This window comes from Hyperolius riggenbachi, unplaced genomic scaffold, assembly GCF_040937935.1.
Source record: "Hyperolius riggenbachi isolate aHypRig1 unplaced genomic scaffold, aHypRig1.pri scaffold_193, whole genome shotgun sequence".
NCBI classification, from domain to species: Eukaryota; Metazoa; Chordata; class Amphibia; order Anura; family Hyperoliidae; genus Hyperolius; species Hyperolius riggenbachi.
Window position 1 is genome coordinate 180053 of NW_027152404.1, and position 23143 is coordinate 203195.

Consider the following 23143-nt stretch of genomic DNA (forward strand, 5'->3'; position numbering starts at 1 on the left):
GATTTTTCTGCAATTTCACACGGAAAAATCACTGAACACTGCGGCGATTTTGCCGCGATCGCGTTTAACGCTTTTATAGCACTGAGACGTGATCGCCGGGAAATCGCCTGAAAATGGTGCAGGCGACGCGTTTCACGTTTTTGCCCATTTTTGGGTGATTTGCGGCGATTTGCGCAAATCACCCAAGTAAGAACGGGCCCATAGGGTTTCATTGCACTAGCGCTTTTAAAAATCGCTAGCGTTTGAGCGTTTTGCCAAAAATCGTGGCAAAACGCTCTAGTGTGAATAGGGCCTTACACCTCTGAAATGTGAGAAACTTGGTAAAAGTCTGAGATTCTTGAGAGTGACTCATAAGCACATGAGCAGCGAAGCAGCAGCCTGGACATAAAATCCAGCATCTTTCCTAATTCCATCACATGATGGGCCTGCAGGCTGTTCCTAAACAAAGGAGGTGGGACCAGCAGAGGCTGACAGCTATTACTTGCAGCTGTGACTTGTGGAGCTCAGTTTAAATACTGCTGTGTTGGGAGCAGAGAGCATTGCACTGATCACTTCCAGGATGAAGGTTGCTGGGCTGGGAGGATGGCTGCTGCTTATTGCTCTCTGTCTCATATGCTCTGTCCAGGCAGCCAAACGTGAGTGTTTTGGGAGCTGTGTAGTTATGTTTATGGCTTCTGGTGGTTTGTAGGGTTGCAAGGAAAATAAAACTTTATTGGGCAGTGTGGCTGACTGGAGCAGTGATTTGTATTACAGCCAGGGCAGCTGTAATGCTGCAACCTCAAGTGTTAATCTTTTTTTAGATATTGCATGATTTTAAAAGAGAACTTACTCCCTTCCACAGGTGTGCCTGTTTTTATGCAAATGTTTAACACTTGTGTAGTTTTTCTCATGAAGAACTCAATGAGTAATTTAGGATGTGCTGATTGAGCTGATAGCCAGTTATTCCTGTCATAGGGTGAATTAACCTCACATTTTAGCCTGTTTTACCACTTTCATGTAAGTATGAGAGTTTACATACCTGTTGGTCCTCACTACACAGAAGTGTTAAAAAATGGACAATTGAAATTAGAAGTGTTTGCCAGGCTTTAGTTATTGGAGGGTGGGAGTGGCCATTGAATCTACCTCTGCCTAAAGGTGGACACTAATGGTCCAATTTCTAGTGAAAAATTGTTTGTGTGGGGCACTCAGGTGGTTTCCCCACTGTGCATTATGTTTGGCCCACTTAGGACCACCAGAGAAGGTATATTGGAGAGTAAGCCCTAGATCACCACTGGGAAATATGGGAAGGGGAAATGCACTAGGTACCAGGAAACTGTATAGGAAAGGGAGGGGGGCCACTAGACACCAAGGGACTGTATAGGGGAAGGAGGAGGCTATGAAACACCAGGAAACTGTATAGGGAGGACCACTAAACATCAGAGAACTGTATAGGGGAGGGAGGACCAATAAACACCAGGGAACTGTATAGATGAGGGCCACTATACACCAGGGAACCGTATAGGGGAAGGAGGGGGCACTATACACCAGGGAACTGTATCGGGGGGAGAGGTGGCCACTAGACACTGAGGTTAGCCCCAGAGCTCAATTTGGGCCCACTTTGTAATTGGGTTTGACACCCCGAGTCTAGGGTGTAAGGGTGCCGGGTAAGCTGCATACACGCTAGCGGCACATAGCGTCAGACGCTATGCGCCGCCGGCATTCATTGTATCTTCCTTTATACACAATCGCTTAAGCGCACATCCTAATCCATATAAAAAGTCCACATGGACATCAATCGGGAGTTTTATAGTTTAATTTTGTAGCAGCTATAGCGCTTTGATATTTTATATATTGTATCTTCCTGTTGCACTGCTACGCATTACTTCCGATTTCACGTGCTTATGTACGTGACTCGTAAATGACTGAGGACATCTTGTGGCCAAATAGTATAATGCACCAAATTAAGTTTTCGTTTAATAAAAATCCCCACACTGACTGTTATAATTTTCCTTCCATAGTACCCAAACTTTTTTTTTTTTTAAATTTGTAAAGGGGGGGAAAAATGCACATATAAAAAAGTAGTTATCTTACGGGCTGAACTTTTTAAAAAATGTATGTCAAGGTGGTATATTACTATAAATGTTTAGTTTATGGGCTTGTAATTAGTGATGGATGCAAAAATGCACCTTATTTCCAAATAAAATATTGGCGCCATATATTGTACTAGGGAAAACATTTTTAATTGTTGCAATAATGGGACAAACGGGCAAATGCGTGGCTTTTATCAACAGTAGAATGTTTTACTTTAACACTAATGGCCAAAAACTGAAATTATGCATTTTTTTTTTTCTTTGTTAAAATGCATTTAGGATGAAATAATTCTTGGCATACTGTAACTCCCAAATAGAGCCTAATTGGTGGCAAGAAAAACAAGATGTAGATCATTCCGCTGTGATTAGTAGTAATTAAGTTATTGGTGAAAATTGCTCTGGTCCACAAGCTGGAAACCCTCAGTCATCAAGTGGTCAAAGGAGTACTGTAGGGGGAACTTACCTGGGTCTTCTAATGGTACCCTGCAGACGGTGTGGGTTTTTTTTGTTTTGTTTTTTTTTCCTTCCCTACAGTAGTCCTTTAATATTGACCGTGCACTAAATCAAGTGCTAATTAAATGGCCAGCCTAATTGTTACAGGTGAGAAATCTTGATTTATAGGTTGTTACAGAAAAATACTCTTAAGACAGGGGCTCAATTAATGCCTCCAGCTGTGTTTTTTAATTTGGGGCTGCTGTGTAATGTTCTGAATCGGCTATCCTGATTTACAGGCTTTCAGGATGTGACAGAGTATGGAAGATCTGGCCGTGACAGTCATCACAACCAGATACATGGCTGGTCCCCTGACAGCCATTCTTGGGATGAGAAGCTCTATCCTGCCTGGACATCTGAAGATCCCAGATGGGAAAACTGCTGGAAAGGTAACATTAAGGGATCTCTTACACAGACATTCTGATTTGGAACAACCGCACTGCATGCTATACTTGCAACTAGATGGAAAAGAGGCTCTTCTGGGATTACCACAGTAACACACTGCAGCTTGAAGTTCTGCAGGGGCCCAGAATTGGGACAGGCAAAAATACGCATATGGCTAATGGACAAAACTGCTTGTCTTTTTTTTTTTTTGGGGGGGGGGGGGGGGGTGTAGTATGGAGCTGCTTGTCTTTGAAAGTACTCAACACTGACCACTTTCAAGCAGATACAAGGATGCAGTGGGTGATTTGAACAGAGAACCCAGAGAGCGACAAGGCTCTACAGGGATCCGGAGCCTTCCCTCTTAGGTAATTATCTATCTACAATATTAAACTTCATCTACCATGTCACTGCAAAGATGGCAACATTACGCTGCACTCCATCCACTAGGTCAGTAATAAACTGTATGCAAGCCAGAATCTGCATCACATTGGCCACCAAATTACATGTAGCTTGGACTACCCAAATGCAGTTCCTGTCAATTTTGATTGGCCCAGTTTCAAGCTGCATACAAGCTAGAATTTGCATCTCTGCCAATCTTTACTGATTTTCCAAAACTGGTTGAAAATATAAGCACAGACTTTAACTTGCTGAAGTATAGTCTATTGTGTACTTAAACTTGTATGATCATTGTTTGTATGGGGTTCTCTCCTTGGCCTAATGCACAGGCGTATAACACTAATACTAGGGTGGGTTCCAGTGGCTGGCTTTTCTAGCACAGTAGGCCTGTTCATAGTGGAATTTGGGGTTTTGGCTTCCTTAGGTTATATTGCTGGTAAGCAGAGCCCGTACTGGGCGCCACAGGACCTGGGGAGGGCGGACATGATGGGGCTAAGCTAGGCTCCATCTAAGAAGGGGTTAAAAATCCTGGTCGGCTGTGTCCTGTTTGGCTGGCCAATCAGGACCAGGAAGGGGCTGGATGGGCGGGAATAAGGAGGTTAAATAGGCTGGGCGGAGCAAGGCCTACAGGGATTTCCTCCAGAAGAAGCTAGAGCTGGAAGCTGAGTGCTGTGCAGCAGAGATCCCTTACCTTGTGATGGACGTGGAGGCCTTAATTCAGCGCATCCGGCAGGAGGCTGCCACCTGGGGAGCGGACTGGGTCTCGGGCCAGTTCAGCGCGCTTGATGCGCCTTCACCTCCGACTACAGCAAGGGCATCCATGAGGGCTCGGCGTCCGCCCGAGCGCCTCAGCCCTGATGCCTCCCCCAGAGCCCAGCGCCAAGTCGGGAGCCCCTCCGGGGACCCTCCAGCCCCACCTGCTAAGCGCTCTAAGTCTGGCAGCAAGCAGGCGGCTGGGAGGAATCCGCAGCATCGGCGGGGTTCTTCCGGCGGTGCGCACAAGAAAAGTTCCCCTAAAGCACCGCCGGCGTCATCCAGTTCCTCCGCAGTGGCGGTTCCCTCTGCGGGGAACAGGCCTGCTCAGCGCGGGAAGAAGACCGGGGTGGGTGTCTCCACCCGTGGCAAGACGGCGGCCCCATCTGGGGGGCCGGCCCAGCATTCTAGCTCAGCATCCCCAGGCCAGGCCGTCCACGGCTGTCCCATCCGGGCAGGCCTCAACCTCTGGGCAAGCCACGCAGCCTGCTGCGTCGGGCATGACGGCTGCTCGTTCCGGGCAGGCCTCCCCCTTATCACCCCTCTCACTGGCAGGAAGGCAAGCCAAAAGTCAGGGAGGCCCCAGCCCGGGGAAGAAAGTTCTGGAAGCCCTCCTCGAGGAGTCGCCGGGGTTTCCCCCAGGCAGAGCTCTAGCTCCCCCTCGGAGGGTGTAGCCTCTGATGGTGATCGTCCTGGTGGATCCGGAGCGTCGGCTGGGCTCATGCTCGGTGCAGCCAGGTGATATGCCTCTGTTGCAGCATAGTGGGCATGGGGTGGGTGTTGCGGGGGGTTTAACTGTTAATACTGCTGTGCCTGTTACTGCTGTTTCCCCTGCTGTCAATGCCCTCCCTCCTGCGTCTGCCTTGTCATTAGTTACTGTTTTGCTCTCTGGTTTGCGAGAAGCCTTGCAGGCCTCGCCACTTACTGCCGTCCCGACAAATAGCCCGTCCGCGGCATGGGTCAGCCCTCCGGGGTCACACACCAACAATAGTTCAAGAAGGTTTGGGAGCTTTTTTTGTCACAGTCCCCACCCGCCTCTTCTCCCGGGCGACAGTCTGGTAACATGGGTGGGGGTATGGGTACTGGTTTGCCGCAGGTGTTGCCCCCTCCTCCCGTTTTGCAGCCAGCAAGCGCAGGGGCTCAAGTTGCCGACGCGGTTCCGGCTCTTTCGCCCAGCTTAGGGGTGGGTCCAGCACTGGCAGTCGCCTCTCCCTCCCCGTCCTTAGCGGTGGATTAGGTTAGCCGATTCTGCAAAAGGGGAAGTTTGTGTGCTTTGAGGGTCTGTTAGGTACCCATTTAAAACCAGAAGTGAAGGAACGCATTTGGAGGGGCGAGTATGTTGAGATCTTTTCTTTACTCCAGTTAGAGAAATTTAATCTCGATCGGGCAAAACCGGACGAGAGTAAGAAAGAGGAACGCAGGCGGTATCGGCTGATTCCGCGTACGTTCCAGAACTGGCAACAGGCCTTTAATATACTGGTGAGCGTGCTGGGCGAGCAGTATCCTGAACTTTGCTCGTCCTTATTTTGCTATTCGGACAGTATTGCTAAAGGTCATCGGGCTTACGGCGGCATTGCTTGGTTGCGCTACGACGAGCAATTCCGCCAGCGCAAGGCAGTTCGTCCTTCGGTCCAGTGGGACCATAAGGACATCATGCTTTGGATGGAGTTGACGATGCCGTCGGGACGCAGCAGTCAGTCCTTTCAGGGTGGGGCCAGTGGCCAAGGAACAACTGGGCAGCTGGCCGCAAAAAAGAAAGGACTGTGTTGGCAGTTCAACGAGGGTTCGTGCCGTTTCGGGGGATCGTGCCGGTTCAAGCATGAGTGTTCCTCCTGTGGTGGTAGCCATGCCTTATCAAGATGTTACAAGGCAGGTAAGGGTCGTTCATCCGAGTCTTCAGGGAAGAGGGAAGACTCAGGTGCCGTTCCATCTCTTGAACTTTCACCGAAGTAGGTATCCCGATTTGGCCGCCGCAAAGTTGTTACTGCACGGCTTCAGGGATGGCTTCGTTATCCCTAGCGCGTGCACACAGTCTACCTCCCCTCCTTATCGTAATTTAAAATCGGTTGCATTGCGCCCAGATGTTTCTCAGAAATTGTCAAAAGAGGTTTCACTGGGGCGCATGGCGGGCCCGTTCTGTTCACCTCCGATTGAGGATTTGGTGGTTTCCCTGCTGGGTTTGGTTCCTAAGAAGGAACCAAACACGTTCCGACTCATTCATCATTTATCGTATCCCAGAGGAGCGTCAGTTAATGATGGCATAGACCCGGGGCAATCATCAGTGGTATACACATCCTTTGATGTGGCTATCAAATGGGACAGGCGTTTGGGACAGGGGGCACTCATGGCAAAAACGGACGTGGAATCTGCGTTCCGTTTGTTGCTGGTTCACCCTGACAGTTTTCGCCTGCTAGGCTGTTTTTGGGATGACAATTTCTATGTAGATTTATGCCTTCCCATGGGCTGTTCCATCTCTTGTCAGTACTTCGAGTCATTCAGCACTTTCATCGAATGGGTAGAGAAGGATGTGTCAGGTCTAGGGTCGGTCATCCATTATTTGGATGACTTCCTTTTCCTGGGTCCAAAAGACTCGCCGCATTGTAGTTACCTTCTGGCAACCATGCAACAGGTTTGCCATTCATTTGGAATTCCACTGGCCGAGGATAAGACTGAGGGCCCTCAGTCTGTCAAGTTTTTGGGCATCACTATTGACTCGGTCGCCATGGAGTATCGCCTGCCGGACGACAAGGTGGCGGACCTGTGTGCTACGATAACAGAGGCACTTAAGGGGCGGAAGATCACATTGCGGGCGCTGCAATCGCTATTGGGCAAGTTAAATTTTGCATGCAGAATTATGCCCATGGGGCGCATTTTCTGCAGGCGTTTGGCATCAGCAACGGCCGGGGCTTCGGTCCCACACCATCGAATTAGGCTGCGCAAGGAGCTACGGGATGACTTGGTTATGTGGCTATCCTTTTTAGCCGAGTTTAACGGTCGCTCGGTATGGATGGAAAAAGGGATTACCACTTACGACCTGGAGCTGTTTACAGACGCTTCAGGGTCTTGTGGTTATGGGGCTTACTTCTCTGGACAGTGGAGTGCGGCCCCCTGGCCAGATGTGTGGGTACGGGCAGGTTTTACAAAATCTGCTTCTGTTAGAGCTTTTTCCAATTGTGGTGGCAGTTGAGTTATGGAGTAGCCAATTAAAAAACAAACGGATCAAATTCAACTGTGACAATTTGGGGGTCGTATTGGCTATCAATCAAGTGTCCGCTTCATCCCCACCGGCTGTATGTCTGCTTCGGCATTTGGTGCTGGCTTGCCTTCGTAACAACATGTATGTGTATGCTGTTCATTTGCCTGGAACGGCTAACGACTTGGCTGATGCCCTCTCTCGTTTCCAGTGGGATCGTTTCCGCAGAGAAGCTCCGGGAGCCGAGCAACAGGGCCTGCCCTGCCCGGAGGCCTTATGGACGATTCCTTTCGGACGATAGAGTGGATGCAACAATCGGTGTCGCACTCCACTTGGAGCGGTTATTCGGCGGTTTGGTCCCAATGGCACGCCTTACTTCAATGCGATGGTGTCCTCAGAAGATTGTCTGTCAGTTATTCCATTTTATGGCGCGCTGCGGAGCCGAAGGTGTTTCACCCTCGGCCCTGGCTAAAAAATTGGCGGCTCTTGCATTTTTGTTTAAAATGCAAGGTGTCCAAGATATTACAAAAGACTCTCGGGTTCGTTTGGCCTTGAAAGGCTATCGCTACGGTATTGTAGCCCGGGATACGCGTCGACCAGTATCTTTTTCAATATTGTCTGCCATGTGCTTGCGTATGTTTGATGTTTGTGTTTCGCCATATGAGTCTCGTTTGTTTGCTGCTGCTTTTTCCCTTGCCTTTTTTGGTGCCTTTCGGATTGGGGAGTTGGTTAGCGCCAATAAGAAAAACTCTGGGAGTTTATTACAAGGGGATGTTTCAGTATCTGATGCTTCTGTGGTGATTTTATCTGCGAAGATCAAAAACTGATCAGTTGGGTCGAGGTAGGATGGTTACGCTCTTTCCTATACAGGGGTCCAGTTGTGTCAGTAAAAGGTTTTTTGGAGGTTAGGTCAGACAGGGGGATTTCTTTCTTATGTCATGAAGATGGGACTTCTTTATCCCGTTTTCAGTTTGTGGCAGTTTTTCGGAAACTGCTTAGTCTCCTAGGCCATGATCCTCGTAGTTTTGCATCCCATTCCTTCCGGATCGGGGCTGCAACCGAAGCCGCTAGGTGGGGTTTAAGTAACTCCTTGATTAAGAAAATCGGCCGGTGGGAATCGGCCCTTTTTCTTATGTTAGGCCTCACCTTTTATGATGTGTTTAAATCAGGTATTTTTGTTGCAGTTTTCTAAATAAGCGTTATGCTGGTTATGTGTTTCAGACGTCTCACCTTGCCTGGTGTGGATTCTCGGCCATTCCTACGTTGCTTGGAGCTCAGCGCGCTGGAGCCAGGCCGGAGGGCCGTCAGCTGGGCATATCCCGAGCCCAGGCTCGCGTACACTGGATTGGTTTTTCCGGGTATGATATGGGCGCGAGTGGTGCCAGAGGTTCACCGCTTTGCCAGACTGGATCGCCCCCCCCCCCCGGATGTTTTGGTGATCCATGCAGGCGGTAATGACCTGGCTTCATGCTCTACCAGGCGCATCATGCGGGACATAAAATTTGACTTTTTAAGACTATGCTCCAGCTTCCCGATCATGATAGTGGTTTGGTCAGAGATGGTGGGCCGGCTTAGGTGGAGACAGGCTAGGTCAGTTGGCAGGGCAAGAAAGAAGTTAGAGATATATCCAGGTTCGTAACGGGGGGGGGGGGGGGTGGCAATACGCCACGTGGATTTAGAAGGGGATAACTCCAGGTTCTTGAGGATGGATGGGGTCCACCTGAATGCGGTGGGCACAGATCTGTGGACCTTAGCACTTAGCGAAGGGATTCAGAGGGCCCTTAGGTTATGGTGGGCCGCACAGGCATGAGGGGTCCTGCCAGCTCAGGGTGGAGGGGGTATGGTATCCGGAGGTGGTCAAGAGCTGGGAGGTGAGGTGTTCGCCTTTGGTGCGTACACCTCCAAAGAAGTTCAACGCCTTCAAAGACTGCTGTGATGGGCGGAATGCAGCTGTCCCCGAGCCAGTGCCTGCGGCGGGGGGCCGGTGTTAAGAGCTGCTTCCCTTTACGTTTAAAATGTTTTAATGTTGTACCTCTGGATCCCTCCCCTTAATGTTCTATTAATGTTCTAATTTTTACATTATTGTTAAATTATGCAATAAAGATTAAGGGCTGCTCTGGCCTTTATTTTCCCCACGTCATATGGTAGTCATGTGTCTCTGTGTTTGGCTGGGGAATAAAGGGGGTTGGTTAAGGGTACGAAGGTTGGAGGCAATTAGGTTATGCCCTCATCATGTAAAGCAAATGGCAGCTGGTGCTGTTACTTGATGGTGATTGCATCACTATCCCAAAAAGCTGTGGGGGGGGGGGGGGGGGGGTGAAGTGACGCAGGGGTCATGTAAAGGTCTGCTTCCTCCTGCAGGACTTCACCTGTAAGGCAGGGGTTGCCCTTTGGGAGAATCTGCAGTTTTGCCGCAGATGCATGGAGGAATGCATGCAATGATTGTCTCTGTGGGGCTTCTGCTTAGTGTTTGCGATGCACTATATATATTTCTTTTTTTTTTTTTTTTTTTTTTTTCTTACTGGCGTTCATGCAAAATGTTATGCAGATATATATGCAGTTTGAAAATGGACCAATCAGTAGCAGGAAAGAGGACCGCTTCAACCATCGTCATTCAAACCATGGGAGCAGGAATCATGGGTCTCCAGAAACACAAGCAAAAGAAGGAAAAATTCCGCTGCACCAAGGCTGGGTAAAAGCTTTTTCTTCAACTTTATTGACACATCAGTAAGCACATATAAGGCTGACGCATATCAGAGCTCTGGAAGGCTCCTTAATCATAGCCCCTAGCTATGATTAAGGAGCCTTCCAGAGCTCCGATACGCGTCAGCCTTATGTGCTTACTGATGTGTCAAAGTTGAAGAAAAAGCTTTTACCCAGCCTTGATGCAGTGGAATTTTTCCTTTTGCATCAATTTAACCACTTGCCCACCGCACACTCATACCGCGCGTCGGCAAAGTGGCAGCTGCAGGACCAGCGATGCAGATCTGCGTCGCAGGCTAATTAATCAGGAAACAGCCGCTCGCGCGAGCGGCTGTTTCCTGTCATTTCGCGGGGGGGGGGGGGGTATCCGTGAATAGCCTGCAGGCCGCCGATCGCGGCTTGCAGGCTAAGTGTGAACACAAGCGGAAATCCGCTTTGTTTACATTTTTACAACGCTGCTACAGTAGCAGCGTTGTAGTAGATCAGCGATTCCCCAGCCAATCAGCAGCCGGGGATCGCTGTCACATTACAGCGGGGAGCCTGTTAGAGGCTGCACAGGACAGATCCATTCCTGTGCAGCCTCTGATCTCTTGAGAGGGGGGATCCTGCGGTGGAGGGGGCTTTGAGGTGCCCCCCACCACCCACAGCATGCAGGAGCAATCAGACCCCCCCCCCCAGCACATCCCCCCCCCCCCCTAGTGGGGGGAAAAAAGGGGGGCGGTCTGGTCGCTCTGCCTGTCATTTGATCTGTGCTGGGGGCTGTAGAGCCCACCCAGCACAGATCTGAAAAACAGCGCTGGTCCTTAAGGGGGGGTAAAGGCTAGGTCCTCAAGTGGTTAAACCTGGGTTTCAATTGGTCCATTTTCAAACTGCATAAATTTGCATACAAAATTTTGCATCAACATGGAGCATTTGCATGTCTTTGCTCATCCCTAGGAAGTCTAGCAATTAACTTTGGTTCCATCTGAGTGAAAATTCTTCCTTGTTTTCTCTCTTTCTAGGAGGCAAAGTAGTAGCCCGTTTGACCAGTGACAGTCCTGCGCTGATAGGGTCAAATGTTACATTTGTTGTGACGCTTCATTTTCCCAGATGTCAAAAAGAGAATGAGGATGGTGATATTGTTTATGAAAAAAGATGTGGAAATGGTAAATATTAACATAGCAGTATATATTAAATAAAAACAGTATAGTTGACTTTCCCTAACAAGTCTGCTTGTTTTAGCTACCTCTGGTTATCAAGATCAGTATGTGTACAACTGGACCAAATGGGTAGACTACTGTAGTGAAGGGAACTGCAGTTTTGCCAACACTTTTCCTGATGGACTACCTTTTCCTCACCACCATGACTGGAGACGCCATAACTACATCTACATCTTCCAAACATTAGGTTGGTACATGAATGACTTGTTAATTCTCCTAATGGGCTGCACTGTGGATGAGCAGTAGATTCCTAACCATCTCCAAACATCCTAAAGGGCTTGGACAACTGAAGTGAGGGGTATATGGAGACTGCCATATTTTAAGTAATACCAGTTGTAAGGCATCCCTGTTGGTCTATTTGGCTGCAGTAGTGTCTGAATCACACTAGAAACAGGCATGCAGCCCATCTTGTCCGACAACTGTCAAATCTGACATCTGATCGTCCGCCTGCTTGTTCAGTGTATGGCTAAAAGTATTAGAGGCAGAGGATCCACAGGATAGCTAGGCCTTGCTTAAAAGGAAATATGGCAGCCTCCCTATACCTCACTTTAGTTGTCCTTTAGTCTCCGCCTATGCTTTAACATATCTTGTGATCTCTTCACCATTCATACTGTGTATAGTCCTTTTGTGGTGATGCAACTTATTTGTAAGGGGATGTGGCCTAGGAGTTGGTCATTGAAGACTGACCAGGAAATAGTGTATTTGGTATATAATGGTGCTGGTACAGCCACTTATTTGTGCAAACCAGATATTGGAACCAACACTTTGGATTGTGTACTCTTTGGAGAGTTGTGGGCTATATATTCAGTACAGAAGCTCTGCATCTGGTATGTTGTACCACTCTAGGTTTAGATTTATATCTTTTTTTTTTTTTTTTTTTTTTTTTTTTTTTTATCCCCAGGCCAGTACTACCAGACAACTGGCAGATCTTCAGCTTTCTTGTCAATAAATACAACAAACATCACAGCTGGTGCCCAGATGATTGATGTAAAAGTGTTCAGAAGAGGCTATCGAAGACACTACCCTGTTGCTAAAGCCAGTGGCATGTACATTGTAACTGGTAAGTTGGAGATTCAAACTATGTGTAATAGCCCATACTCATGGGCTACAATTGTCGCCCGTGAGTATGAGGCATTGCACGGGCGTGCACCCCGAACCGTCACTCGTCGCTGATGTCGCCAGGCGATTGGCACGGTCAATCGCCTGGCAACAGTTGCCACCGCAACTGTCGCTAGTCCGCGTGAGTATGCAGACTAGCGACAGCAACATAATTGAAAATAGACGCTGCTTCCGGCAAGGGGGAGGAACGTCGGCGACAGCTTCTGTCGCACAGCTGATCCCTCTTCAGCGTGTGTACACGGAGGGAGCTGGCGACGAGCTGTCGCACACGCTCACGTGTGCTGGCGACAGGCCACTCGTGTAGCCCGTGAGTATGGGCCATAAGACTTGTCAATGGCTCTAGCTTCCCCTGGGCCTTACAGGTCTTTGTTCCTCTATCCTGGTCTGAATGTGCAGCCAGCAACATCCTTCAGAGGATCATTAAATCAGTGGAGAGGATAACTATATTCTGTAAACATGAGTGGGATAAATCCAGCTATATGTGTACTTCAACACACAAGCAATAGAACACAGCAGTACATGCATCCAGCTACATTTAAGTGGTCAGCAGGTGCTCGTCAGCCAATCAGGATGCACTGTCATACACTTTACCAGGGCCGGGCCGAGGCATAGGCTGGAGAGGCTCCAGCCTCAGGGCGCAGTGTAGGAGGGGGCGCACAATTCATTCAGCTGTCATTCCTAATTGTGTATGAAGCAGAAAGAAATAAGAAAAGGGGATACATAGCAGTGACTGCAAGCCAGATAACTAGATATTAAGGTGTTGGGGAGGTTGTGGGCCCTGGGGAGCCTCTTAGTCTAATAGCAATCAGTGTGTGACAGCTGGGGTAGGAGGGATGGAGGGGCGCACTTTGGTGTCTCAGCCTTGGGTGCTGGAGGACCTTGTCCCAGCTCTGCACTTTACCTACCATACCACATCTAGCAGCCATTAGCATTCAGGTGGGAGGCTTCAGTTGGACGCCATCGCAAGATTGCGTCGCTAGCAGGACCGCCCCGTGCAGGCATCCCTCCCACAGGGGTCCCTCCCTAACCGCTCACCTGTCCGCCATGTCCTAGAGTTGAAAGAAAATGTTTAAAAACACACAATTGGTTTGCACGATGACCAGGGGCCCGGCCCTCTCACTGGCTGGGGCCCCAAGGCCAACATGCGATACCTGGAGGGGAGTGCAGGTGGGCATGGACCTGCACTCCCCTCCAGGTATCGCATGTTGGCCTTGGGGCCCTGGCCAGTGAGAGAGGGCCGGGGCCCCTGGTCACCACTAATTGTGTGTTTTTATATGTGTACTTATCTGATTTTAAAAAGTACAAAAACAGTACACTAGGAGCATGTAAGTATTCACGATCTATGGTGACCTGGAGGTGGAATAGTAATGAACGCCGCCTGGACTTTTGCAGGAGCAGGGTGAGCCTGGCTTTACGCTACATCCGCATCTCCTGGTAACTAATAGGCATGCTCCAGGCCAGCGTAGTATTAAGGCATAAACTGCAGTTATGCTATCTTAACTTTTTATTAACTTTTTAGTAACCCATCTGCTATGATGAAGCTGCAAAAACTTTAACCACCCATTAGCAGAGAATTTTAGGTTCCAGTCAATTCTATGGACTAAAATTCACAGCGTTCATGTCTGTTTGTTTCAGATGACATTCCTTTTTATGTGGACATATCCCAGAAGAATGACAAGAATGCCTCTGACAACATCTTCATCAAGGATTCTCCAATCCAGTTTGATGTACAAATCCATGATCCAAGCCACTATCTCGATCAGTCTATATTGTCATTTAACTGGACCTACGGTGATGGCAATGGCTCCTTTGTTTCAAATAGCCCAGTTTCCACTCATAATTACACCATGCTTGGGAACTTCAGTCTGAACCTGACAATTAAGGCAGCTATTCCTGGGCCATGTAAACCAGTTCCACCAACTTCCCTTCCAACAACGCCTGCAGCTACGACACACATGGCAACCACAGAACTGCCTACCACCACTCCTTCACACACCACCAGTAAGTTCTAATATAGGAAATGGTCTGTGTGGGTTACTTACAAAGGCTTCACCTGGGCAGCATTCTTTTCACAGCCTATCCATGCATGAATTTGGGGAAAGGATGATGGGCATAGGAGGTGATCTGGAGTGCTGCCATAGGTGGCAATGTTAGTATTAGCAGCTATAAACCGTAATTTGGGTGCCTGATGTTTAAAGCCACTAATTGCAGCTTAACATTTGGCAGCATGTGTGGTCCTTGGCATTAGAGGACCTGAACTCTTGCACCGCACAGAGGGAAATGAGAGAAATGCACCCTGTGTATTTGGAGTATTCCCCCTCATTTGTGTCTAATCTCACAAGTTGTAATTTGATCTGTCCCCTGTCACATGACACTGCCACGGCAGATAAGATCATTTGAAAGCGCAGGATGTTAACAATGTCTGCTTTCATAAATCCTGAAGGATGTTTTGAGTTCAGGTCTGCTTAAAGGTTAAGCACTGGGGGTTGGGCATTGGTAGAGGGAGGGTTGTGTGAGTAGGAGTCTAGATCACAGTTAAGATTAGATATTTTACTTTAACCAGATGGTATAAAATGCCTGATGGGCTTCTATATATCCTGGTGTAAATTATGGATGTTGAAGAGGTGGTGGGGGGAAAAAAGGCACATTATTGCACATGGTATGGAAGTGTCCTAAAATGTTGACTTTTCGGGGGGGGGGGGGGGGGGGGGGAAGAGTAAAGTATTCATTAGTTGTGGAAAGATTGATTCTTGTACTGTTCGGGAACTATCTAGTGGTGTTGCACGATGCATTGTAATCTATTAGTAGTTATAAGAGATCAATTGTTAGCTGCTAAAAGCTTGATTCCGGTTAAGTGGAGAGGTTTGGATCCTCCATCCCTTAGAGAATAGATAGGCAAAGCTAATATTTTTGAAGGATGCTGAGAATCTGATGGCTCTTCAGCAGGATAATGGGGGGGGGGGGGGGTTTAATGGTAAATGGGAGAGATGGTTTAAGTTATGAGACATCAGAGTACAGAAATGAGGATGTAGGGGAGGAGTCTCTTGCTGGGAATTGTGATTTGTTAAGGAGGTACATTGCGATTTGTGGGCTGGGATGTTTCTCCTTGGGAGGATTTTATTGTACAAGATGGAAGATTTTAATTCTTGGGGGGGAAAGAAGGCTGTTGTGAATACTATATTTGAATGTGAATGCGGTTTCTTCAATAAATTATATATAGACATCTTACTATCATAATTAGGTAGTAAAATAGTTTCTACTAGCAGCAAAAAAATTTTTTTAACATGTATGTAATAAATGGTACCAAATTTAGGCGTCCAATGCAAGCAAAAGCCTAGTTTATCAAACTCTGAAAGGGACCACAATGTCATATAAAAACAATTTGGGGGCATACATCTAGCAATTTGGTGTGATTGACCCACCAATTTGAATTTTTCTCAAATTGAGTTCCAGTGTGTGTGATCGGCCATAACTGACATCTGGGTGAATCGGGCAGATTTATTGATCAAGCAGGATGGAAGCCCATCAGCTGACTGTAAAGGAATCTGCTCCTGTTCCTTTTTTATTTGTATTGTTTTAAGTCTACAAAATATTGTTTGGATTAAGAGCATGGAAGCACAACCTTGTTCTGATCAATTTAGTGACGTGAACCACATAGGATATTGCTTGTGTGGGCCACTAGTCAATCTTCAAACACTAGTTGGTTGCTCATTAGTGATTTGCTTGGTAGATCAATGCAAATTTGCGATGTATGATTCTCTCATGTTAGGTTAGCCAATCACCTTCAATTTGTTACCTGCTGTGTTTAGAATGTCTACTGTAAACTTCAAGACCTTTAATACTTCAGACACTTTAAGTTGCCATAGTAGCAACTTCTTACAAATGGAAAATTGAGGATAATCTAACGTACACAGGGCCACATTTACCATAAGGCACATGCCTACAGGCGCCTGATGGAAATGCAGCACCCTTCCCAAGTGCCTCCTTCCTTCCCTATACAGAGTCCTAAGCTGAGCGTAAATGACGTTACTCACCCAGCTCTTGGAAATCCACTGAGATCTCCCTTTTGGTCAGGGGCACATCCTAGCTAATTAATACAAATGGGCACCTGTAGCTACCTACATCAGGCAGGGGAAGTGACAGCTGGGCCAGTCAGCACATTTGTGGTGTAGGTCATTGTCAGCCCATGGAGGGCAAAGTCTAAGGTGCCAAGACATCTATGCCTATAGGCTCCAGTGATGTCAATCTGGGCCTGAACATACAGTTGCAGCCAGCAATTTGATGTACCACTCTTAGCCCTGTGTTAGCTGCCTAACTGCTCCAGAAAGCAGAAGCAGCCCCAGGACCACTCCACGCAGATTGGCGGGAATGGAGATTGCAGGGGATCACTCACGCTCTGTCAGTCTCCCAGCGAAACCGCCGTCTAATAACTCTGCACTGTGGACAGCCACGTGACACTGCTGTCCCCTCTGTAGGCAGGGAAGCTATCCACTGCCACCAACAGTTAAGCCTGGTCACTAGGGGGATTTTAAGGCTGCAGTCCTCAAGAGGTTAGATTTGGAAAAAGCTTTGGCAAATGTATCTTACTGCTAGGGATATGCAGTATTTATCCATTTTCTCTTCCATAGGTAACTCTACTAAATTGCCACCATTAGAAACTGAAACTCTGCCAGTAACTACAGAAGAGCAGAATGTTACCACTACAGAGCAAACCACTACAGTGCCTACAACTGCCATGTTCACAACTCCTGCTTCTGGCTGCTTTATCAACAGATATGGGTACTACAACAACAAGATAACAGTTGTAGGTGGGTGACCTTTTTTTTACTTTTTGACTTTTACTTGTCTAGAAAATTTGAGGCTAAACTTTTGTCTATTTTGTAGATGGCATCCTTCGAGTCAACATTGTTGAAACCGCCAATGTTCAAGTGTCTTCTCAGGCTGCAAGTTCTCTAATTGATATTGTAGTGTCTTGTGAGGGGAGGTGAGTGGCTTTCTCCCCCTTTCCACGCCATTAAAGTTGTCGTCTGAGAATTATTTGTGCCTTGACAATACCAAGTGGTGACCAAATGGTCTTAATGACAATTTGTCTTTCCCCTCTAGCCTACCCACAGATGCTTGCACAACTGTTTCAGATGCCTCATGCATGATTCCTCAGAACATGGTCTGTGATCAGATTCCACCTTCTGACCAGTGTCTGGTAACTTTACGAAGAGGTTTTGCAGAGCCAGGTTCTTACTGTGTCAATATTACACTTAGTGATGGTGCAAGTCTTGCTCTTGCAAGTACCCTTGTGTCTGTCCAGGGTAAGTGGAGGTTTTACATTAATGGTCTAAATGGATATTAGTAATGCTTGTACATCAAGAGATCTCTCCATGCTAAAAGTATTGTAGTACCGTAGATGGTTACCACTATAGTGGTAGTTGTATGTTTTAGTGGTAAATGGGCCATCTTGGTGGGAGGGAGTTATTGTCAACAGTTAATTTACAAGTTCTGGGCAGTGTTCAGTGGGTGAAGAGTTGCAGGGATGGAAAAGTCTGGCTGCACACTATGCATAGCATATAGGCAGAGTGCTTCATGGTTGGCATGAATTTTGCAGTAATTCACTCATTGGGATGCCTCGTGCCCTCAGACTACACTAGATGCACAAAAATGTGCAAAGGTTTTGCATTGCAGTGACCTGTTAGTGTTGCAATGCCCCACTGTAAATTGGCCTCTGAAGCGAACAAGGCACCTTTTCACATTTAAAGTGTAATAGAGACCTTTATTCTACTTTCTAGGTCTGCCCAACCAGACATTTTAGGCAGATAAGGACTCCTCTTTATTGCGCACATATCAGCAGAGAACACATAGGCTTTTGGTGGGGAAGGGGGAGATGATTGGGCCCTAAGCATCTGTTGCTTCTGTAAACTCAAGCAATTGTCTCCCCCTTCCCTTGGATAAAGGGCAGCTAGAAGAAGGGAGACATGGCAGCTTCTATAGCTGGGAGGTATGGAGGGGGGGGGGGGGGGGGGAGGGGGAAGTATTGGCATCAGTTAGCTATTAAAACACACTGGCCCTACATGTGGATTTATTCTGACAGTGTGGATCTCAAACTTTATGAAATATGCTTCTCTTGTACAGTATAAATTTTAGGGTTTAAAAAAATGCTAGACTGTTTTACAAAATAAAGGAGTTAACTGCTTTCCAGTGTTTAGAGAGACAGCGAGTGGCTGTTAATAGTTCAGCAAATGTTGGGGATGAGAACCAACAAGCAAATCCAAGGGGGTCCTTTGGGATGACATGTGAATGTTCCTTAATAGTAGCAAAGCTCTGTATAACAGGGCAAGTCCAGAATAAGTGTATGTATAGAATTATCCCAGGCACTGCAGTTTCTCCAGTATGCTGGGAATAGCTGGAATCCATGTATGGGGGTGAACTGGGGCTTTGTAACAAGTAAGACTTGGTAGATGTTCATTCACTTGGCCACAGATTGAGTTGTAGCTGCATTCCTCCAGATTTTAGAAGAGCCCATTGAGGTAACAGAACCAAAAGCATTGTCTCAGAACTTCATATTTGTGTTGGAATTCTGGAGCAGACCTAGGAGTTAAACCAATTATATTGCATAGTTATGAGAGCTGTTTGAAGAGGACCTTCCTCCCAAATTGCCCCAGTTGGACCTTCTAAAAAAAATGCCAGACCTGGAGAAGACTAGAAAGTGACAGATATGAAAATACTGCAAATAGTACGTGTAATGCTGTTTGTGCCTTTACCGTGAGTATAGTTTTTAGCTAGGAGTCCAAATATCAGATTCCTTTGACGCCAGATAACTAGGGCCCGGCGCAAAATCAGGGTTGTCAAAAATTTGTAATCTGACTGGAAATGGTGACATTTGTTTTCTAAGCCAACCACAAACCAACATTTGATCTGACAGTATATCTAAGGCAATATAATGGTTACCATATACAGATTTGGGGCAGGCCACCAATGTTGACTAATTTGGGTATTGTAGATAGACTTTTTTTTTTTTTTTTTTTTTTCCCGTTTAGGCCCTGGATCAAACAAGACTATTTCTGCAACCCTAACGATACTTGGACTGGTGGTTCTTGCTGCTGCAGTGGTTGGAGTAATTTTGTACAAGTAAGAATTTTTTTTCCTTGTCTACTGTAGTGGTATCATATTCCTATAATAGAACGTTGTGTTGTGCCCTGTGTTGCAAGAAAAGGCTATACATCAAATTTGAAAATGGGTGTTTGGGAGTATTGAAGGAAACCACGTGGAGCTGTTTGGAAACATGTAAGGATGGCATTAGGATGGGTTCTGTATTCTTTGAAAGGCCAGCTCCAGTGGAACTATCATGATGTTGCAGTGAATACCTACAACCATCTTACCACAAATGGTGGGATTTTGGTATAGGTACTCTGACTACATCTTTACAACTAATTTCTCCAATCTCTTTTTAGTGGGCACCATCTCATGGGAAGAACACTCACTCAAATGTCATCCCTAATCCCTGACTTTTTTTTTTTTTTTTTTTTTTTTTTTTTTTTAATGGTGAAAACTAAGTAGACTTGGTCAATTCTTTTAAGAGGGCCTCATTCAGCACCCACCCAATCTGCCTGGAAACGGTGGCCACCAGAACACCTATGGAGGGGTGGACCTTTATATTAGAGGGTAAATGGTTAGTTGCTCTCATGGCTCCAGGAGCTGCTACCCCATTACACCTCTCTCTGTCGCACAATCTAAAACCCAACTGCACCAGAGCCCACAAATTCAAACCCAAATGCCTAGTGCATATGTACAACACAAGTCCATTTACGCTGCAGGACAACTGAAGCAAGAGGAGGCTGCCATATTTCCTTTTTAATCAACACCAGTTGCTTGGCTATCCAATTGATCCTCTAATACTTTTAGCTGTAGCCCGTGAACAAGCATGCAGCAGATTCGTTTCTGACACTTTTTGACAGCTTTAGCTGCATGCTCATTTCTGGTGGTGTTCAGCCGATTAGATTAGCTGGGCTGCTAGGCAACTGATATTGTTTAAAAGGAAATATGGCAGCTTAATCTTCACACTTCAGTTGCCCTTTAAAGTGTGTTTTATACACTCGCACACTTTATTTCATTAATTTTTATTTTTTTTATTCCCTCAGAAAATACAGGCAGTACCGCCCCATTGGGAGTGCAGTAGATGACAATGGAAGTCGGATCAGTGTGTACTTCAGTCAAGTCAAAGATGTGCTCTTCCGTGGGAATCATGAGCATGATCCTCTGCTGAAAAGCAAAGCTGGTGTAATCTAGTCTTTGGTATATGTACTTGAAATTCTACAAAGCTGGTATAACCCAGTCCTGTGTAAATATACTTGAATCTCTGCTGCTTTCAAAGTCTGTTTTATACCAGGTAAAATAAACCTTACTCCTTTTAAAAATGTGCGTGTTTTTTATCCCTTCCATCCCTGATTTAGGGGTTATATCCCTCAAGTCAAGTGGGATCACCATAGCATTACACTAAACAGACCTTTTCAAATCACAAAGTGCTCTGAAAAGCACTCCTAGTGGGGATGATCAATGAGCCAGACTTCCACATTCATGCAGAATTATGTAAACTTGTATGTATTTGCATTTTTTTTTTCCAAGCTACATATTTGCACAAACTTGGAAATGTTTTAATTGCCCCTAATCGGTAAGATGACAGGATTTTGAAGCAAGTATTGACATGACAGTCCTGTTTAAAATCTTCTAACTGCTCCAGGTCTAATGTACTGTGTTGAAAAGATCATACTGTATTTGTATTGGCTTGGCAGTCATAAGGACTACTGGAGTGGGAGGCTGCCATATTTCCTTTTAAGCAATACAATACAATAACATTTCTATAGTGCTTTTCTCCCATAGGACTCAAAGCACTTAGGCTCTCTCAGATTCAGTAATTAGTAGGATGAAGTATTCACACAACAAAAGTTATATTTCTGCAAATGCCAGACTGAACAGGTGGGTTTTCAGTCTGGATTTAAACACACCCAGGGATGGGGCTGTCCTGATCTGTTGAGGTAAGGAGTTCCAAAACGTAGGGGCAGCATGACAGAAGGCTCTGGGACCAAAAGTTTCCAAGTGGACTCTGGGTATGACTAGATTATTAGAACCTGTGGATCTGAGAATGCAGGGATTGCTACGCCGCTGTAACATATCTTTCATGTATCCAGGGCCTAGATTATTCAGGGATTTAAATGTCAGTAGGCCGATCTTGAATAGGACCCTCCATTCTATAGGTAGCCAGTGAAGGGAATGCAGGACTGGCATTATGTGGCAGTGACGGGGTTGGTTAGTCTGGCAGCAGTATTCTGTATCAGCTGTAGGCGGTACAAGTCCTTTTTTGGAAGGCCAGTGTAGAGAGCATTGCAGTAGTCCAGTCGGGATGTGATGAAGGCGTGGACTAAGGTTGGCAGATCTTCTGGGGGTATGAGGTGCTTGATTTTTGCAATGTTCTTCAGGTGAAAATAGGATGATTTCACCACAGCAGAGATTTGAGTTCTGAAGTTTAAATCCCCATCAATTAGAACTCCCAGGCTACGCACATGATCAGAGCTGCGTAGATCCGTGCCTCCTATTCCCAGTGGTGAAGACTGCAAGTTAAGAAGTTTTGTTATCATGCTCTGCCCTCCAATCAGGACTTCAGTTTTGTCTGCGTTTAGTTTCAGCCAGTTGTCATTCATCCATTGCTGTAGTTCACGTAAGCAGGCGTTTATAGTTAGAGTTGGGTCTGTCACACCAGGCTTGAAGGAAAGATATAGTTGGGTGTCGTCTGCATAGCAGTGGTATGTCAGGCCATGTTTTTGGATTAGTTTTCCCAACGGTAGCATGTATACCGTTTGCCTGACAGCCCTGCTGATCTATTTGACTACAGTAGTGTCTGAATCCCACCAGAAACCAGCATGCAGCTATCCTTCTCAAATCTGACCATATCAAACATGTTCTGCTACATGCTTGTTCAGGGTCTATGGCTAATGGTATTAGGCTGGGAACACACTTAGCAGAAATGCTAGTGTTTATAAAATGCGTTTATGCATATGTTACTTAATGGGCCACATAAACGCATGGGTATGTGTTTTGTAATATGAATCTTTCAAAAACACTGGTTTTTTTGTATAGCTTTCAAAAACATGAGTCAATGGTGACGCAATATAATTTCCACTTACTGTTTTGCATAAATAAACGCATTAACATGGAAGTGTAGGAAAAGGGCAAACTTATGTAACATGCAACCTTTTCCACACTAAGTGGAAGTCATTTTAAAGCTCTTTCTCCTCTTTCTGGCGACACCTAAATCGTCACCCTACGCCTTTTTAGTTTTCTCTATTTTCGCGATTGGAATTTGCGGCCGCGGCAATTTCAATCGCGAAAATTGCAAAAACTAAAAGGCGTAAGGCGGCGGTTTATATATCATTGGAAACGGGAGAAAGAGGGCTTTCAAATGATATGCATCTTTCCATAGTTTATGCACTGCTCGGAGTCCCTTTAACAGCCTCTGGTTCATTCATAATTACAGAATGTGATCCTGTTCACTGGAGGTGTTCTGGCACCTCAGTGGATCAAATACACAGTATATGAATTTACATATTTTACTTACCAGTAGTTAGAAAACCCCAAGGTGGCAGCGGCGTAGAAATCGCTATAGCAACCATAGCGTTGCTATAGGGCCCGCGGCAACCCTACGTCACAGGGGGCCCGCCGCCCTCAGCTAAGAGAGGACTTTTTTTTTATTATAATAATGCCGGCGCTCCGGCCCGGCCCCCCCCCTCCCTGTCTCACCTCGGGGCCCCCCTCCTCCTATTATGAGCGGCGCGGGAGAGCGGCATATAGAG

The 23143-nt window shown here is 46.5% G+C and overlaps 1 protein-coding gene across 1 annotated transcript; it reads left to right on the top strand.

The window, feature by feature from the left end:
* The first annotated feature begins 515 nt into the window (after positions 1–515).
* On the top strand, positions 516–20713 carry LOC137543734 (protein QNR-71-like). The gene is made up of 11 exons (XM_068264865.1): positions 516–635; positions 2801–2950; positions 10992–11135; positions 11212–11376; positions 12091–12249; positions 13944–14309; positions 16937–17116; positions 17193–17292; positions 17412–17614; positions 19337–19427; positions 20438–20713. The coding sequence occupies exons 1-11, from the start codon at positions 560–562 to the stop codon at positions 20583–20585; spliced, it is 1782 nt and encodes a 593-aa protein (XP_068120966.1). The 5' UTR covers positions 516–559; the 3' UTR covers positions 20586–20713.
* Positions 20714–23143: the final 2430 nt, after the last annotated feature.